The sequence below is a fragment of the Merops nubicus genome, unplaced genomic scaffold, assembly GCF_000691845.1.
Source record: "Merops nubicus isolate BGI_N331 unplaced genomic scaffold, ASM69184v1 scaffold45570, whole genome shotgun sequence".
In the NCBI taxonomy this organism is placed as follows: Eukaryota; Metazoa; Chordata; class Aves; order Coraciiformes; family Meropidae; genus Merops; species Merops nubicus.
This window is the reverse complement of record NW_008584458.1, coordinates 24,511-43,096: the sequence shown is the minus strand read 5'-3', so window position 1 is coordinate 43,096 and position 18,586 is coordinate 24,511. Positions and strand designations below refer to the sequence as shown.

Genomic DNA, 18,586 nt, shown 5'->3' with positions numbered 1-18,586 from the left:
GCTATAAAGCAGAAGATCTAACAGTGGAAACTTTTGAAGATGATAGATGAATTTTGCTAATCCACTTTTCATAATCCTTACAAAAAATGTCTGTCTTTATCAATCAGGAAAGATTTAATAGCTGTTGTCACTAGAAAGTTTCGTATCAGGATTCCAAACTACAGAATTACTGCCATGCAATTTTTTTTACTAGCATGTTTTGAAATGTTACTCTAAATTCTTTAAAATAAATGCATAAAGATGCTTCTTTGTTAACCATGCTTTATTCGTTGTACTTTCTCACTAAATACAAAACTCATTTGCAAGGGAACACTGTGCAATGGTGAATATTTGCTGTCCTTATTGATGTTAATTACCTTGCTTTAATTTCATGTTACTGGAATTCACTGGAACAGTCAGCTTAATCCAAATATACTAATTCCAAACATTATATGGTGCTGAAACAACTGGTAAAAGTCTTCCCCCACCATATGTAAAGCATTGTCATTGATAGACACGTTGTCAATGCAATAGTAAGCACTATGTTAAATACTGTTTGCAGATTTTGGAGCAATAAACTGTGGCATCTTCGAGGAAGGAACAGGTGCCTGTGCTTCTTCCTGGATGAAGTTTGTGCTTATATCATCCAGATGAAGTCAGTAAAGTTACTGAAGTTGCCCAGGTTTTTGTCCAGCACGATCTTGCCCCAAATATCTTTCATTAGTTGAGCTCCCCATGTCTCTGGAAAACCCTTCTTACAGAAAATTGCCAGCATTGCCTAGAATTATAAAAAGTATTCACCAGATCTGACTGTATTTTATCTCTTTTCTTTACAATAGCTTTGGGCCAGATAATGCTCTATGTTGATGGCATGAATGGAGTAATAAATCATAATGAAACCATCCAATGGCTGTACACACTTATTGGGTCAAAGGTAAGACACTCCAAAATTCTCATTTTAGATGTTTTTGGTATTTTTTATATGCATTTTATTTGCATCACATATGCATTTAGGGTATAAACAGAGAGTGTGTTAGGTTCTACATGATTGCATAACACTGCATGGAAACCATGTCTTTTTACAAATGCATGTCTTGCAGTTGTAGTTCCCAAGACATTCTTTGGAACCACTTTTTGGGGTGTTTTTTTCTCCTTTCCATTCTATTAATACAAATCCTTCTCTACAGTTTGACCATTCTATATTGCTCAGCTTTGCTGACCACTGCGGGAGTACAATTCAGATTACTTCCTTTGCAGAATAGACTATTTCAGCTGGAAGAAACCTATGGTGGTCACCTAGTCCAACTGCTTGACCACTTCAGGGCTAACCAAAAGTTAAAGCATGTTATTAATAGTTCAGATGCCTCTTAAACACTGACAGGGATGGAGTGTTGTCCACCTCTGTAGGAAGCCTGTTCCAGTGTTTGACCACCCTCTCTGTAAAGAATGCTTCCTGATGTCCAGTCTTCATGTGCATGAAGAGCCCTAGAAGACAAAATCTGGTGCCTGCCTACAGGGGATTCTTTGTTTGTCCCTAAATACAAGGAAGCAAAAGCTGAAGGGCAGAATATATGATGCTTGGGTTGGTCGTCTCCAGTGGACTAGTGATTTATACAGTGCACAACCCACTTATAAAGCCATCTTTGATGGAAGGTGAAAAGGAAATAGAAGGCAGATGTTGCTGATAAGCCATCCTGAAGGACCACAGGGTAGGTAAAACTACAAATACCCCATTCTCCAGTCTGTTGGCTCTCCAACTTTAGAAATTTTATTAAGGCCTGCAGGGAACGCTGCTGCTGCTCTTCCCGTGTAGACCTGCTTGGGATAGATGTGCAGGACATAATAGCTAGAAGAGGAGATGTTAGCTATTGTTAACAACTCGAAAGTTCCTGTAAGTGACAGAGTTGAATCCATAGTTAGAATTACTGAGGAATTTCCATGAACTTTTTCTCAAGTGATTGAGCTGCAGGAAGTTGCTATTGGATCCTGCAGTAACGCAGAGATGCTACTGCTCTCCCCCTTTTCCCTGACAGCTTTTATGACAGAAGGAGAAAAAATGTTCCAGGGGTCCTTTTTCACCACTACAGAATTTTTTCTACAGTGTGCAAACTTCACTGCTGCAGCATGTTATCAAGTCAAAGAACAGATGCTGCAGTATTGAAAGAACTGATTTATTCTGGGTGGACATACCTTTAGTGGTAGATATGTAAAAGTAAGATAATTACAGTTATCAGATCTCAGACTTATAAGGCATGGCTCGTGATTGTGAGAAGACGAGAAACTTTTCCCCCATGTAAAATATTCAGCCCTTGTCTGAGCATTACACCAGGCACTCTGCCCTCTTGAAACAGGGAATGCTAGCCATGGTTGGAAAAGCGGCGCAAGATGTGAGAGAAATGGTTTGCTTGGCATAAATCCTCATTTGCTGCAGAACAGATAAGAGACAAGCAAAAAAGGAAAAAAAGTATTTCCATGCCCATGATTATTTCAATTGTTTAATGCATCTAATGGAAGAGGAATGCGGAAGAAGCACAACTGTATTGCTGCCTTGCAGGTTAAATTCTGTCTAGATTTTCTTGACCAGAATGAAATTTCTTTTCTCAAGTCCTTAAGCTCGTTTCTCCCTCCCCCATTGCCAGCCCGAATGAGTATCTCCATGTCCTGGCTCAATGCCTGCTTCTGAGGAATGCAGGCAATGTGCTTTGAGTAGTTTGGTTTCAGGTAGCATCAAAGTTGCTTTTTCATTATTCTTTGACTGTCTTGGAAAAGATCTAAGTCCCTGTCTGTGTGCCAGAAGTTAACCAAAGGTATGGCAAGCTTATTGTCAGTGTGGTGGCACGGCTGCTTTGTGCACTTCAAGGTGGTTTTGACTTTCTGTGAAAAATGAACCCCTGGAATCTGCAATGCACCTATGGTCTAATCTGTAGCCCTGCTATGCTGGTGCCTTCTCTGCAGCTAAAGCAGTGAAAAATATGTTAACACTGCTGAACGAAGAAAGGAGTAGTGAAATTGCCAATTAAGTCTTGGGAGAAATCCCTCTAATAGGATGCAGGAGGAGTACAGCCATTCAATTGCCACAGCTGCAACACGTGGTTCCTTGCTTTCTCAGAAGCTCTAACCAGGTTTAATATACTCAGCAGGGGAGGTTGTTTATTGACATTATATTCCTTCCTGTTGCTAGTTCTGCTGCAGTATGCCCCTCTGAATATCAGTGGATGTTTATATAGATGGACTGTCAGAAGTTGCTGATAATTTTACCGCTGCTGTCTAAATTTGCTCTAGGTAAAGTTACTAGAGAGGTGGTTAAAATTCCAACAGTGTGACTGCACTGGTGCTGCTGCCTTTACACTGGGTAAAAGGCACCAGTAATGCCAGGGTGAGGAACTGAAAAGCAGGAAGAAAGTTCATCTCTAAATGACTTGTTTGTTAGTGGGCAGAAGGAAACTTCTGTTTTCAAGTTGGTATTCTATAGGCACTAGATTAGAAATTATCATTCTTGGCCATATTAATTAAAGAGAAGCACATTATCAGCATATCCCAGACTTGGGGCCACTGCCGATTCTTTGCAAGGCACATCCAGCAATCTGTGACCACATCAGCGTGTGCCACTGGCCTTTCACAGGCTGGCTGTAGACTGTTCTCTGGTCATCAATGGCTAATACATCCCGGGGGGGCAAAAAAAAAAAAAAAATTTAAAAAAATTACAGCATAATCCCAGTTTAACTGTACTTTACTGCTGTTTGATCATTACTTACATAGGCAGCCATTCATCAGTCTTTCCCTGTTTAACAAAGCATTCAAGTATGTACTTAATTATAGGTGTATGGTTACATGCTGTTGGCTTCCAGAGAGCTTTAATACATAGCTGAGGTCAGCAGTCTACTGCTGCGGGAGTGCAAAAGAGGTCTATAGCAGGGCCAAGGCTTTGACCATCTCACATAAATTGGAAGGTATGTAAATAGGAAATATCTGTCAACCAAGTTTTCTTTTAGCTTTCATTGGTAGCATGGAACTTTCAGTCATGAGAGTTAACTTTCTAAAAGAGAAAACTAGGAGTCAGTGAATTAACAGTGCTTTCAGAATTTCAGAATTGCTTCTTAATTTTCACTTGGTTTTTGAAGTGAGTAAGCTAACCTGTCAAAGATGCTGCCTTACCTGACCACGTTCCGTAATGCAGGTATTTCAACCTAAGAGCATCTAGGAACAGCTCCTTCACCACTTTCTCAGTGTTTCTGCCAGCTATATGTTGCTGCTGCTGTAGTTGAAATTAGTTTTTGCATTGTATTGCAGGCTGTATTTAGCCTGATTTTAAAGGGACCTGAGATACCTGTTCATGCTGGCCGCTGGCACCCCAGAGCCCTGTAGAGCTCTATGGTGGATCACCTGCAGGTAGAGCCTCTAGGTTGATGGTGATGTTAGGGACTGTTGGAAAATTTTTCTTACCAAGAACAAGGGACACCAGGTTAAAGACAGACATGCACTAAGCTGTATTAAGTCCTTATATTGTATTTTTCATCTATTAGCATGTATGAGGTTATATATATATATGTATTAATTTTCATGTACATTGGTATTCCCTCTGAGCTGGTAATAGTGTACAATACTGTATCAGTATTTTGTATATATCAGACTAGCTACTGAGTGTTTACAAAACATACCCTTCTGACCCAAACATTTTGGAGAAACCCCAGATCTGTATGTCATCTGCTAGAGAAGCAAATGTTCCTTAGCATCACAAACGCACAGGTTTTTGTCACTCCACCTTGATCTTTAGAGTCACACATCTAAGGCATTAAGTGGTCCAAAACTTGAGTCTGTTTTCACCTTTTCTTTCTCCCCATTTCTGACTGCTACTGATAGTGATTTTTTTTCCCATTTGATGATCCAGGCTGTTCTAATTTCCCCCAGGGTAGGTAAAGCCCCTTTTTGGCATTGTTTGCAGTGGAAAGTAATCCATTTTCAAAGTGGTGCTGGGTAACCTCAGAAGATAGGGTGGAATGCTGGGCCCAGGCTGATACAACGAGGTTGATTAAAGATTCCTATCTCACATCTTGTTTTAATTTTTTTGCTTTTTTCTTTTCTCCTTTTTTACTCTGCTTCTGCCTCGGTGCTAAATTGCAAGGTTAAATATAAACTTTAAGTAGCAAGATGTTCCATGTGCCTTATGTGAGTCCTTTGCTTCCCTTGGTATTGAAGGAATGACTTCTTGTATGTTTTAAAATGTAATTCAATCCAAAAGAAGAAAAAAAAAAAAAAAAATCTCTTTGAAAGCAAAAGGAAAAAAACCCACAACATTTAAATGGAATATAGTCATAGTGGGGGCATTTGCTGTTTTCAGAAGGCCAGTGCAGTAGGGCTGCTTTTCCCGCATGGTGCCAGTGACATGTTAAAACATGCACATGGTTGGTAAGGCACTTCTTGAGATTTTGAGAGAAATAATAAGTAATATTTTTAGTCACAAAAAACACTAAAATTGGTTTTAAAAGTGAATAATTTAAAGTATGTACAGATAAACACTTAATTTAAGAACATGATTAAATGAGTCTCCACTTTGTGTGTCATTTATGCCTGTGCTCAACTGAAGTCATAAGCAGAGCAGAGACTACTCTATAAGTCAAATTTGTGCTTTTCATTTTCTCATGAAATTTCTTGCCAAATTTTGTGCAAATGGATTTTAAAGAGATATACTGAAAACTGGTTTGTACTCATGGAAAAAGTTAAAAATGTAAGGGGCTTAGCAGATATGAATAGGACTAAAACAGTAGCAGTAGTAGTACTAAAGCCCAAAGCATATTGAATTAGATCACCATCAAAACTGGGTGGTATACTCCATTGTTGAGCATCTTGGAAATAAAATGTATTTGCATCTTATTAATTTTTCTAGTGGTATATTTTAAAAATTGTTGTGTGTATTGATGACCTGTTCTGCGTTAACCTTGTCTGGATGATGAGAACGATTATACATAGGAACGTGCCTGATTTTTTTGAGCAGGCGGTTGTGCTGTAGAGCTGTCCTGCATGTTATTCTTAATGTGCTTGGAAGGTAATCTAGAAAAGCTGGCCTGCAAAAAGAATTAAACTTCCAGGAAAAATTATACAGCTTGGAGACCTACTGTGATTAATGTCATATGTTGTCTTCTCCCAATCTGCTGCCTTGGTGGTTAACAAACTCTTTTGCAGTCTCTGAGCTGCCATGAGACACACACACCCCCAGGCTAACACAGAAGCTATGTAGATTGCATTGTGTTTCTTACCTCCAGCCACAACTTTGATAAGCCTGTGGCTTTGTTCTGTTTTCAGATCTAGCCCAGGTAGAAATGGCAGTTAGGTGTCAGTCTTACAGGTTTTCAGTCTCGTTTACTTCATGGAAGGATTCAGAGCAAAGCTGAGATCTCCCCTCGAGCTCCTAAAATCACTATGTTCTCACCCATGGGTTGCCCTATGTTTGAGACCTTGAGCTGTGGTGAACAGGTACAACTGCTTTGAGTTCAGTGAAATGCTGAAAATTCATGTCAGCTTAGCAGCTGGCTCTCAAATTTAATCTGCTATGCATTTGGCCATTAGAATTATTACTATGAAACGGTTGTGTTAGAGAGAAAAAAAATCCTGGATTTATAGGAACTTTCCTACTTCCTGCCTCTCTAGGGCTTGAGTCAATGCTCAGCCAGGTCAGTGGAGGGTTTCCCTCTTCTTCCACTCAGAAACCATAACCGCAGAGTTGCCTGAGCAGAGTTTATTTTGAATTGCCTGTAATGAGTGCTTTGAAGATAAGGATCCGGATGTTGCAATACACTTGGAGCAGCATACACCTCGCTTTGGCCTGTCCAAGTCAGCAGACTGGTACGAGTGCTGCCTTTCTTTACCAGCCTTATTTGTAGGTAGCTTCCAAAGTCGTACCATCAAACTTGAGAATTTGCAGTAGTCCAGTCCTGCAGCAATAGCTGTTCCTGTAGCTCCATCTCTTGCATTCGCTTCTGAGTATTTTGAGGGGATGTTCAAAATGAACTCTTGTACTTTAAGGCAATACTAGAAAGCACACAGTTCCTGACATCGTGTCAGAGATCTGATTTCAAATCATTTGAAATGGAGAATGAGAGAATGTAATGATTAACTGCCAACAATGTGGCAAATGTTCAGGCCCAACTTTTCACTCCGTTTCATCTGTTTAAATCTGTATAACCAAATATCCTGTTAGCAGTGAATGAGATATGTCCAACTATTTCCAGAAAATGCCATGCATCTATGCAGATACAGAAATTTCTTGTTGTAAAGGAAAGGCATGAGGAAAGAAAAAAAGCAGGTGTTATACTTGAAGTTAACTAAGGGGGAGAACTGAAAAACAACCTGAAAGTCAGTGCTAACTTTTAGAATTGCCTCAGTCTTTCTCACTGCAGTAGTTCAGTGTCACAGATCTACTACCATTCCCATTTGTGAGCAAATTATTGTGTTTCAGGCTCTAGCTGTTAGTATTTTCTGTTAGCTACTAGTGTTTTTTAACAAACATTATGTCCAGGATTCCTTTGAAAGGAGAGGTGCTGTTGGTCTATATTGAGGGACGAGACTAAAGAAAATGGAACCTACTTTTTCCAGCATGCTTGAAGCTGCCAACATGAAAGATCTTTGACTATAAACTCAATTGTCTGAACAAGAAAAACAGAAAATTTTCAACCATGAGATGGAAAAAGTAAAGAGATATTGAAGACTTGTTCCAAGGATAAAAAGCAGATTGTTATACTCAAAGCTTATAGTACACACCTGAGATTTTTATACATATCTAAACACAGAAATCAATTTGGCCAGTATAAAGCACATTGCAGTCATTATGCCACAAACCTTTTAGGATAGCTTAAGTTATTTTGCAGGTTATCATTAGTTGTATGTGGGGAGCTCAGTAAGCTACATTTTAAGGAGTGTTTTAAAATGAAAATAAGCAGTTATAGCTGAGCCTTTTCTGGAAGCACTGTTTCATGAACTTGGATCATAATGCTTCAGGTTACAGGGTTGCCTGGTTTTGGATCTCTGTTCCTCTTAGGTGAAACAAGGCTGTATCTTTTCTGGCAGTGGCCCTGATGCTTGATGGAGGGCATGTGAGCTCTTAGAAAGTTTTTATGAAAAGGGGAAAAGCTCTTCTGGTGCATAGTTATTGAAGTGACACCAGACTTAAATTTGTTAGCTCAGACCTTTAGTCAAGGTCAAGCGATGTAGTTTTTTAATCTATTTAAAATAAGTGTATGTGAAAAGTCCAAGTAATGCTTCACACTGAAGTACCTCCTCTGAATGTTCTTGTTTGTTTGTTTTTTTTTTAATCATAATCCTTTCCCTTTGGTCCGGTCCCCTCTAACTCCTGTTGATGTCCAATCATGTGAGGTTTTTAGTGCTGTCCCAGGACCAGGATGCCGACTGCACAGGTAAGCGCCTCTTCATCCAGGCACCTTCATGTGCCCTAAAGTGTAGGCATCCTGGTGGGAAGCCACTTGACAATCCTTCCTTGCTCTCCTGAGGCCTGTTCTACCGAGACTAATACTTTGTGCTGCCAAACATGATGGCTTCTGACATTGGAAGCTGATTTTGGAAGTAATTTCCAGCCTTACATGGCCATGTGCATTATCAAATACGGCTATATTTTAAACTAGCTGTTGTGCTGGTCTATTGGATGACTGATTCTGGTTTATGTATTTACACTCATCAGTACACAGGTATCAAAAATAAGCCATAGGCTCATGTCAATAGCAAATTGTAATCCTTTGTAATCTGTCCTTGTTATCCCATTTCAGCAAGCCACTGGGCAAGCCCCTCCAGATGTGGTCAATGGATATACTTTTATGGAATGAGGCCTTAAATTATGGGGAGCTGGACCCATGTCCATCTGTGATACATGAGATAGACCAGTGTGAAAAATAAGAAAATGCGCTGTAGTGAATGTGTTACCTGAAGCTGTACTTACTGCCAAGCTGTTGTATTGTTCCTCTTGTCTCTGCATAGGCAGACCAGTTTAAGAACCAAACCTGGCATCCAGTCTCCTGAGGCTTAAACGTCCTGACTTTTTGACAGAGATTTTGGTTGTTCTGCCAGCAGAAAGGGGCAGGGGCAGGGAATATGTGCTGAAGTGGTTCCTGCAATTCTGTAGGAAGAAAGGAGGTGGTCAGCCTTTCACATTCTTCAGTGTTCTGGGGGTTTTTGACTGTTAAGGGGACATTATGGTTAATTTTTACTTATTCTGTCAGACTTGAAAAATGTAGGTAATCTTTCCTTATCTTAACAGAGCTTTGGACTTGCCTTACATATTTATAGAATGTGGGTAGGACGCTTTGTTAATTGCATTATTTTCCCATACTGTTTATAGTAAACATTTGGAGATTCAGACTTTGTTGCCAAGTTGCTTTTTCCTTACTCACTTACTTTGATGTTGACTGATTTTTTGTTAAAGATTTTTGAAAAGAACTGCATTGTTGTTGTGGAGCCTTTTTACAGAATCTTGAAGAAATGCAAGCACAGTTTGTGAGGAAACAACAGATGAAATTCCACACAAAGTCCATTCAAATTTGAATGTACTGTCTTTTTGGGATCTTCTTGAAACAGAAATGGAATTAGTCAATACTACATTAACTTTATTTTTCTGCTTAAATTTGTCTTAATTTTCTTTTGAAACTAGTCTCTGTCATATATATGTATATGGTTGTCATATATATAGTGCAGTAGTGGAATCCTGCCTGCAGGAAAGAAGGTGGTATCCAGCATATTCCACAGTGTCATGTAAACCAGTTCCAGGACAGTTCAGCCAGCACAGCAGTTAGTATACCAGTGTTTGCTTGTAGCTTAGCCTAGAAGAATGGCTCAGCTAGGGAAGGAGTCCATACATTGGGAGACCCAGGCTGAATCCAGCTTCCAGGCACATTCTTGAACCGGTTTCTAAATTCCTTTGTGTCCTAGTCCCTCATCTGGAAAATTGGTATTTAGATTTTAGAGCCCTGTGGGAAGAACATGAGGGAGTGGAAGGACAGATTATACGTGTTGAAGACAGAAACATAGGTGAAAGCTGAACCTAATACTAATTGTTACCATGTCGGTTCTTTCGACATCACTCAAAAATGCTTGTTTTCCTTCATTTAGATATAGTTGTTCTTTGAAGCAACAGCTACTAGCTGAAGGCATTTGGATAACAGTAAAAAATACGCTTTATCAAAATTGGAAACCACCAGAACATATATGATGGCTTTATATTCAGTATGTAGTGCATCCTGAGGAACCTCTGAGTTGCAACTTTCTCAGGTTCCTCACCAGGCTATTGCCCTAGGGCTCATGGTTACCTCAGTTTTTATATTGGTCTCCTCAGTTACAGGCCTAGTCCTTAGGAAGGAAGATGTCTGGTAAAATGTGTGGACTTCCATTACTTTTCTAAGATGAAGATCAAAAGAAAGATTCCCTGATATGTTTTTTTTGTTTGGTTGTTTTTTTTTGTTTTCCACAGTCCTCTAATAGTAGTTTATACCATATAGTCTTTTCAGCATAATTTGCAGCATACCCGCAGGTTCCCATGATTCACTGAAATGAGTCTCATCTGGACATGCTGTGTTCTCTCTTTCCATATTCTGATCCTCTTTGATCACAGCAATTGAAGAGGGAGCTCAGATGCTTCCTCGTTCCCCCCCCCCATTTTCCTTTTTGAAGACCACATTAATGAAAAACAAGAATGTGGTGTTCAATAGAAAAAAAAAGTACTGTGTAAAATCTAGGCCAGCATGAAATTTTTATAGATTGGTCCCGTTTATTTTTTAATTTCTTCTTGTTATTGAAAAATGCAGGTCTGTAGCAAACGTGGTTTGTCTTTTTCATTTCCAGCAGCATGTAGCTGCTTCCCTCTTCAGTAATGAAAGCATCCTCTCAGAAGCCACTTTTTCCCCACTGCACTTCAAATTTCACTGTGTCATTGTCTAAGCATCTTATTGTTATGATTTTGGAGGGAAATGCAACACTTTGCTAACTCAGTTTAAACACTTCCACAGTCAAGCTTTGCTTATGACAGCTTTTCTTGCAGAATGTCAGGGAAAAGAGTAAAATAAGACAAGATACTCCCACAGGCATTAAGGTATGGTCTTCCCTCAAAATTGTTAATCCCATGTGGGTTGAGGTTCTATTCACCCTGTTTTCCTTTAAACAAAGAGAACAGAATTCCACTTCTTCATATTCTTTTCTCATCTGTGTTTTACCACTGTGTGGTTTGCAGCGTTCTGTGCTCAGGCCACTTCTTTTTGTCTTCCTCATATACATGCTCTTTTCATATTTGGTGTCTCTTGGGCCCCTCTTCCACACACAGAGGAACTGTAGAGCCCCCTGTGGTAAGGAGTCTTTGTGGCTATAGAGGGAAAGATATGGTAGACCACCTGAAGATAAGTTTGCTTCCAGATCTGCACTGCCTGGTGATTTGCTCAGATGGTATCTCTAGTAGGTGCGGATCTGATAAGTGAGATTTGTGCCAAACTTAGAATCATGATATAATTCAACTTTTGTTGCAGGCCTGCACAATGTCCCTTCTGGCTTCCCCGTCATCCCCTTCTGATATGGGGATGCAACATGAATGCCCAGGTTTGGTTTCTGACAGTGGGAGAGCAGAGCGTCAGACAGAAGATGTCAGCTCACTGTGTAGAAATTGCAGTGTATGTCAGCGAGGGTAGCCTCGCCGTTTACTGGGATGGATTTTGTGTAGGAACAGCAAGTCCTCGGAGAGTGTCCCAAGGCGCTGGGCCATGGGACAGGATCTGAAAACAGCACAAGATTTTCCTGACGTCATCACTGGTGTAGTAATACTGCAGTTACTCATCTAGGGGGTTAGTTTGGTTTTCTTCACTTTTACTCAGAAGGGTGGGTTAGGATTATTCGTCATCTTTGGCTAGACCGACACAAAGTTATGTGGAACAGATGGACATCACCAGACTGCCTCTACCTACAGGTTATTAGTACAGCATGTTCTGACAGGTCTGAATAGTTCAATCCTAGTCTGCACCAGTTATAATATGATGTTAAAGCACTAACAGCATCCTGCCTTTTCAGTCATTGAGTTCCAGAACAAAATCGAAGCCTCCTTCCCATTACCTCCCCTTTCAGAGGACTGCCTTCTAAAGCTTTTGCAGTAGATTGCTTTTTCTCATGGAAATGAATTGCAGTTTGAGAGGAAAAAAGGGAGATATTTTACTCACTGGAGCTTCAGGAGGTTTCAGACTTACCGCTTTCCTTTGAAACCATGCTATTAATTTGTATCTCTGATTTAATGTTAAATCGTGCTTTGTCAATAGTTTGGTTAAATGTCCTGTATCTTTAGAACCAAAGGAAGATTAAAATTTGGAATTTTTTAAAGTAGATAATAATACCCTCTGCTTCCATCTGAGGCTCCTGCTTTTGTGCATGGGTGTGGATGCATGCAGATGAACATTGACAAACACCCATTTTCTCCAACTGCTCTGGAGACACAACATCATCAGTGGTGGCCGCCGCGTGCCTGCAGCAAGTAAAGAACTAAAAAGGAGACCAGACAGGACACATCTCATGCAACCAGAACGCAGAAAACACTGCAGCTGTTCTCATGTGGAAAGAACAAAATCCCAGCGAAGGGAACAAGAAAAGCAGGCTGGCTGTCCTGCCTGAGCAAAGCCATCCCACAGCACCACCTAGCAGGCACGGCTGGAGGTGGATAAGCAGGCTGAGGACAAGAGTGGAGCACAATGCTGCTGGGAGTATGACGGTGCTGAGCAGGACTGTTGTGCTTTAGAACAGCCCTTCTGGCCCTTAACAGGAGCCGAGTTGTGCTGTCCTTCCCCCCTGTGGCTGTCGCCTTGTAGTACCTGATCAAATCTATCTTCAGTTTAGGGCTGTTTTTTTTTTTGTACTCTGCAGTTGTGCTCTTTGGCCCCAGCTATTTTTTAACACCCCTAGTTTAACCAGAGCAATGGCATTAATAGTCTTGAAATTTCTGCTCTTGTCTGCATCAGTCCAGGGCGCTGGGGGGAGTACTGCCAGGGCACGGATTTCGAGGAGCCCACAGAGCACAGCCTGGTCCCAGCCCCACGGCTGGGGAAGACATGTTAGAAAATAGTTCAGCTGTAGCTGTTGGGTGCCTTCATTTCTAAAAGTTATTTTACATGTTTGCTTTTCTAGGGAGATCAGAACACAAGCTTGCTTTTGGGCTGCAAATGCAGAGTATTTATTTATGATACTATAGCAGCCTGTTGCTTTTACTTTGTTACTTATGAATCTTGTGCATCTCCATACCTTGAACTTTTAGCCTTCACCCTACCAACCTAAACAGGTGGATATGAAAGGCTCTGGCAATACCCACTTGTGAGAGGCTGTCTGGGAGCTCAAAGGAAATACTCAGGGTTGCAATTTGAGAGGTGATTTCAGAGCACAAGATGTAGCTGGTTGTGCTGAACTGGAGTAGCGCTGATCCTCCTGTGAATCATACTGTGGATATATGTGTTAGAAAAGCATAAGTCACTAATAGGACAGACTAGTAGGATGTCCAGCTTGCAAAGATTCTTAGTTTGGCATTACGCATGTAGGCAGATCTGCTTTACTACTCAGAGGCAGTACAGGCAGATCTCTGGCAGCAAGACTGAAATTCAGTGCCTTCCAGATTCTGAGATCTTAATTTCCTGGTTAAAGTGAGAGAATGGCTATGAAGACTCTTAATTTGCTCTGTACCATTAAGAAAATGGTAGAGATGGTTACTATTGTTATTAATGTTGTTATTATTATTAGTTAGAATCAAGAACTATACAACTAAACTCATATGTGGAGATGTAAAATATTCTTTCAGGTATTATGAGACATTTTACTTTCATTAAAGGAAATGTGCCTGTGGAGTACCCTGGAAAATTAAAAGCACCCTTTTTTTTTTTCCCCTGGTATTTCTATAATCTCTTATAGTATCTTTCATGCCCTTCACACAGTTGCTCTATGAGACTTCTCTTGTATGGAACTCATTAGATGTTGAAGTAAATGTACCTTGTCAAGTGCTGTGAAAGCCTACCCACCATGAAATATTTTCTAAAGGTAGGCAAAATAACACCAAAAGTAAGAGTTCAGTGTAATTTTACTATTCTTAAAAAACTCACCTCTTCAAAAATAGGATTGAGTTGAACAGGTCAAATGGTCAAATCTCAATTACATTTTCCTTTGCCTAAATCCATAAGAACCATTCCCATCAGACATTACACAACTACCACTGTGCATTTTGGTTGAGTTTTCTGGGTTACAAATGTTCTGCAGCGGTTTATTTTACTGCTTCTGTGAACTGCTGCCCCTCGTTAGGACATCACTGTATTTACTGATTTTGCCTGCAGTTACTCATGAATGTAGAAGACAGTGGAAGTAATCTATTGTGGTTACTTCAGGAAAGTGGTTCAGGTTTGTTTTGGTTTTTTTTTTCCTTCTCTTTCTCGCTTTCTGTCTGTCCTCCTCCTTCCAGAGAACTGAAACAAGAGCCCAAAATCCATCTATAATGCAGGTCAAATCGCTACTGATTATGATCTCATTCTTCTCTGGGTTCAGCTGTTTGAATGACCGTGGCAATTACTTGGCTAAAAACTATACATGTCCTAGATGCTGAATAATTCTCAAGTACAACATCTCAGATATGTTTTCATTCTGATAATACTGAAACTGAAACACATCTTAAATAGTGTCACAATAAAGGCTACATCTGACTGTGCAGTGGCTTGGTCAAAAATGTTTAGTCCTCAGGTTCAGAGTACCGGAGAAAGGTCAACTGAAGAGAAATCTGAGCTCTGCTGGCTGCTCCCCTCTCCTAGTCATCCCTGCTGCAAACCTGCCTGTAGCATGGCAGCTACAGGCTTCTAGGAATATACAGGCATATATCTGATTTCAGTTATCTTATTGTGTTGCTATGCAGTATTTTTAGACTTGTGGATAGAGTGATCACATTTCAGGTGAGTTTGGGGGATGCTCTGTCATGCTTCTTGGGCTCTGTTATCTCACATAGGAGATGAGGAACCTAGTCCAGGCTCATCGTTGAGCTGCATGTTCAGATTTCCAGGAAAGGAGGCTGCAAGGAGACTTTTGCATGCACAGATGTCCCTGCTGGATAGGTCAGTTTTGAAAATGAGTTTCTGAGCCTTGAACACCTGTCATAGCTATGTGTGGACCTTGCTGTATAGAAAACACGTTTCTGACCATTTCAGTCAGCTGCCAAACTAGACTGAAACTGTGGATTGCTATCACTGTGCTACTGCTGAGGAACAGAAACACAAATTCTGTGAGTCATAGGAGGTTCGTGAGCAAGCCACTCGCTATTCGCTTAAGGGCTTGGGAAAATTAAGGGTATGAATATGTGAGAGAGACAGAAGATATGTTACAGGTGCTAGGCTTCAAAAAATGAAGAGTCCTTTAAAATAAAAATCCAGGGTTCTCCATTTTTTTATTCATGTTCTTGATATAGCTATTTTTATTTAGTCACATTTAATCGTTTAGTCACAGTCCTGAACAACTAGCTGTAGGTGGCTTTGCAGACAGTTGGACAAGATGACTTCCAGAGAGGTATCCTCCAACTTCAGCCCTTCTGTGAATCACCCAAAGTTCCTCCTCCTTTTTCTGCTCTAGTGGCACCCATATACATATGCCTTATACTTTGAAGAAAATTATAAAAGCTAGATCATTTTTATGAGTTGCAACAAAGGACTTTGCATTTAGAGTTTGGATCTGGACATGGTGATGAATCTGAATATTAGAGTTTTTTTAAGGACATTAATGAAGCTGAAATTGACATTATATAATCTGCAAACCTTTAGAACACAAGTGAACATGAGTCTGATTCATGTTAACTTCAAATTGGGCTTGGAAAGCCCTTGCAACATTACAAGGAGCGCTGTATAGAAACACTTTAACTTTTATTATCCAAGCAGGAGTCTGCGGGGTCTCTTGGCACCTCTTTCTCCTTTCTGTGATTCAAAACCAAGCATATGTCTTTTCAGTTTATATGGTTATAAAATTAAGGGTGGATGTAATGAGTTTGGTTGATACAAGTCAGAGGAAGCAGGGGGCTTGAGATAAGAGGAATTGCGTTATGTCATTGAACCCTGAACTTTGTCTCTCTTAAGAAATCCTTGTGATATGAGAGTACCGTTGCCTACTATAATAATATAATATAATCTTCCCATTCCCCAGCAGAAGTTTCATACCTGCTAGCATTTATGAAAACCAAGTTTAAAGTATCTCCATCTCTGTCCTCTTTCAGTAAAGGAGAGAGTCAGAATAATGTGAAACTGCTCAGGCTATGTAATGAAGCAGTGCCTTAGCTGGTAACACAGTGACTTGTGTCCCCATGAATCCGGTTCATAACGTGGAAGATTCTGCCACGCAGCTGAGAAACCCACCACATGGGAAGCTGGGAACGTGTCTGCACTCGGTGACGTTTACTTTTTTGTTTTCATCATGGAGTCCTGTGGATTTAGCAAAAGGCATCTGGACTGTAGTGATGATAGGGGCTGGTTTTGAAGATAGCCATCTTTTCCAGATTTGGGAAAGCTGTGACATATAGATGATAGCTGCAGAAATGTGACTACTTCCGTTGTGTTTACGTACTCCTCAGAAAACAGCTGTATTAATTAACTTTATTTGGCAGGTTGTCCAAAGGTGCATAAATAGGTCTGGTTTTGCCATCAGACCTCTGCTTCTGAGTTCCTTTTTGTGCCTGATAATACTCAGAATAAAGTCTTCAGTCTACACATACAGTCAAATGCTAGTACTCTTGCTGTCCTAGTGGTAATTGGTATATATATCTGCTTTCTCTAGTTTTACTTTATTGGTTATTCTTTCAAGAGGAGCTTGTGGTGGGTTTGTTCCATGGTTTTATGTATGATACTTGTTCTTTCAACAGTTTTGTTATTGCAGCAGTTCAAAGCACTAGTATCTTGCTTTTTAGGGTGCCTAAAAAAATATAACCTATTAACAATTATTTGCTGAGAAAGATATTGCAATAGGTAATATAGTTTGGACTCTTTGTTAACATGCTATTTTTAACCATTTCCACATATTTTATACATAGATGGTTTTGGTTTTGAGCTTTTACTGTTGAAATATTGTCTATGAGATTATACAGTGTCAGGAAAGGACTGCCAGTGATATAATCAAACTTACAGGGATTTTCAGGTGAAGTTCTTTAAACCCAGCCATAGTTTTGGTATTTGAGTGCTTTTTAATGGAACTGCTGAAAGAACAAATTTCACGTGCATAAAACCACAGAGTAGTAATAGAGTCATTTTCCACTGTACTTGCAGACTCACATAGTTTTTTCCCCTAGGGCCCTTAAACTCAACCTTGATATTACTTAAACAGGACATTGTCAAAGCCTCTAACTCTAGCAAGTTGTTTCATGAGCAGTAGAACTAATGAAGCAATTTTTTTGTCTTTGTTCTTCTCCATCCTTGCTTTTTCTTTCCCATTCCACACGTTCTTGGTACCATCAGTTCTGCTGTGCGTCCCATGCCTGTCTTTGGTACCACTGGCAGCCTGCAGCATGCCTGGTGAAAGGCTACAGGAGGACTAATTTTCTAGTTGTCTCCCTTTCAAAATGGCTGAAAACTTCCTTTCCTCTTATGAGGATGCTGACTTGGGTTCTTTTGTAATGCAGTTTTCAGTCTGAGTAGGAATGTAGCTCAGTTGCTGTCAAATACAACTGAATTCAGTGAGCAGATCCCATAGTGCCAGGGAAGAGTTAGTCTACAAGTGGACAGTGGGAGGGGCAGCACAGCTGTCTAAGGAAACAAGGGTGAAAGTGGAGTGCCCCTCATGCTTTGTGTCTTTGAGAGGGGTTGATTTTGTAATGAGGCTCTGAGAGATCGTACTCTGATAGTTTCCTTATTTCTCTGTTTTCCTCTGGCTTTGACCATAATTCAGAAGAGGCAGACATTTTATTAGTGATGACTTTCACAGTCAGGGACAGTCACCTCTGAGTCCCACCTGAGCCATTCTGGGTATTGGCCAGGAGGAAAACTGACTTCATGAAGATGCCAAAGTTTTGAGATGCTGCTTTGTACACAGCTCCTGTATCAAATGCACTGCAGGTCTGAAGCTTGTGAAGCGCTCTCTAACAGCATCATGAGGAAACTGTTTTTTGCATCACCTACAGGTAAGCCTGTATAAATCAGAGCTCTGGCTATGACATGAGGTGGGTCTCAGAAGCAAGTGGATTGGGATGGAAATTTGATGTGGAGCAAGAGGAGTTCCTTCTGTATAGGTTCTAATCACTCCTGAAAATTATACACTATTGATATGATCTTAAATCTAAAGACTGCATTTGCAATTTAAAATATTTCTGAAAACACACATTAGTCAAATACTTACTTGAAGGCTTAGAAAAAGGAAATAACAATGTTACATCTTCTATTTGCCTCTTAAGTTCATAGTACTTCAGCTTTCCTATTTATAAAATGTGATGAATCACAGCATGCTTCATAGAACTGTTGCATAGCTTGATTAACTGTAGATAGCTTTCAGACCCTTAAATGCTTTGTATGAGATAAGTAACACATCAGTAATTTACCTTAATGGCAGGTTCTAATCCCTTCTCTCTTTAAAATTGATTGCCTTTTGTCTT

At 40.1% G+C, this 18,586-nt stretch overlaps 1 protein-coding gene across 1 annotated transcript in view; it reads left to right on the top strand.

The window, feature by feature from the left end:
- Positions 1-818: 818 nt before the first annotated feature.
- Positions 819-18,586, top strand: part of LOC103776683 (FH1/FH2 domain-containing protein 3-like) — a gene marked incomplete at both ends in the record, with an annotated part of 42,271 nt that continues 24,503 nt past the window's right edge. Inside the window, one exon of the mRNA XM_008944208.1 lies at positions 819-913. Within this exon, the coding sequence (XP_008942456.1) occupies positions 819-913 (95 nt within the window). The remainder of the gene's footprint in view (positions 914-18,586) is intronic.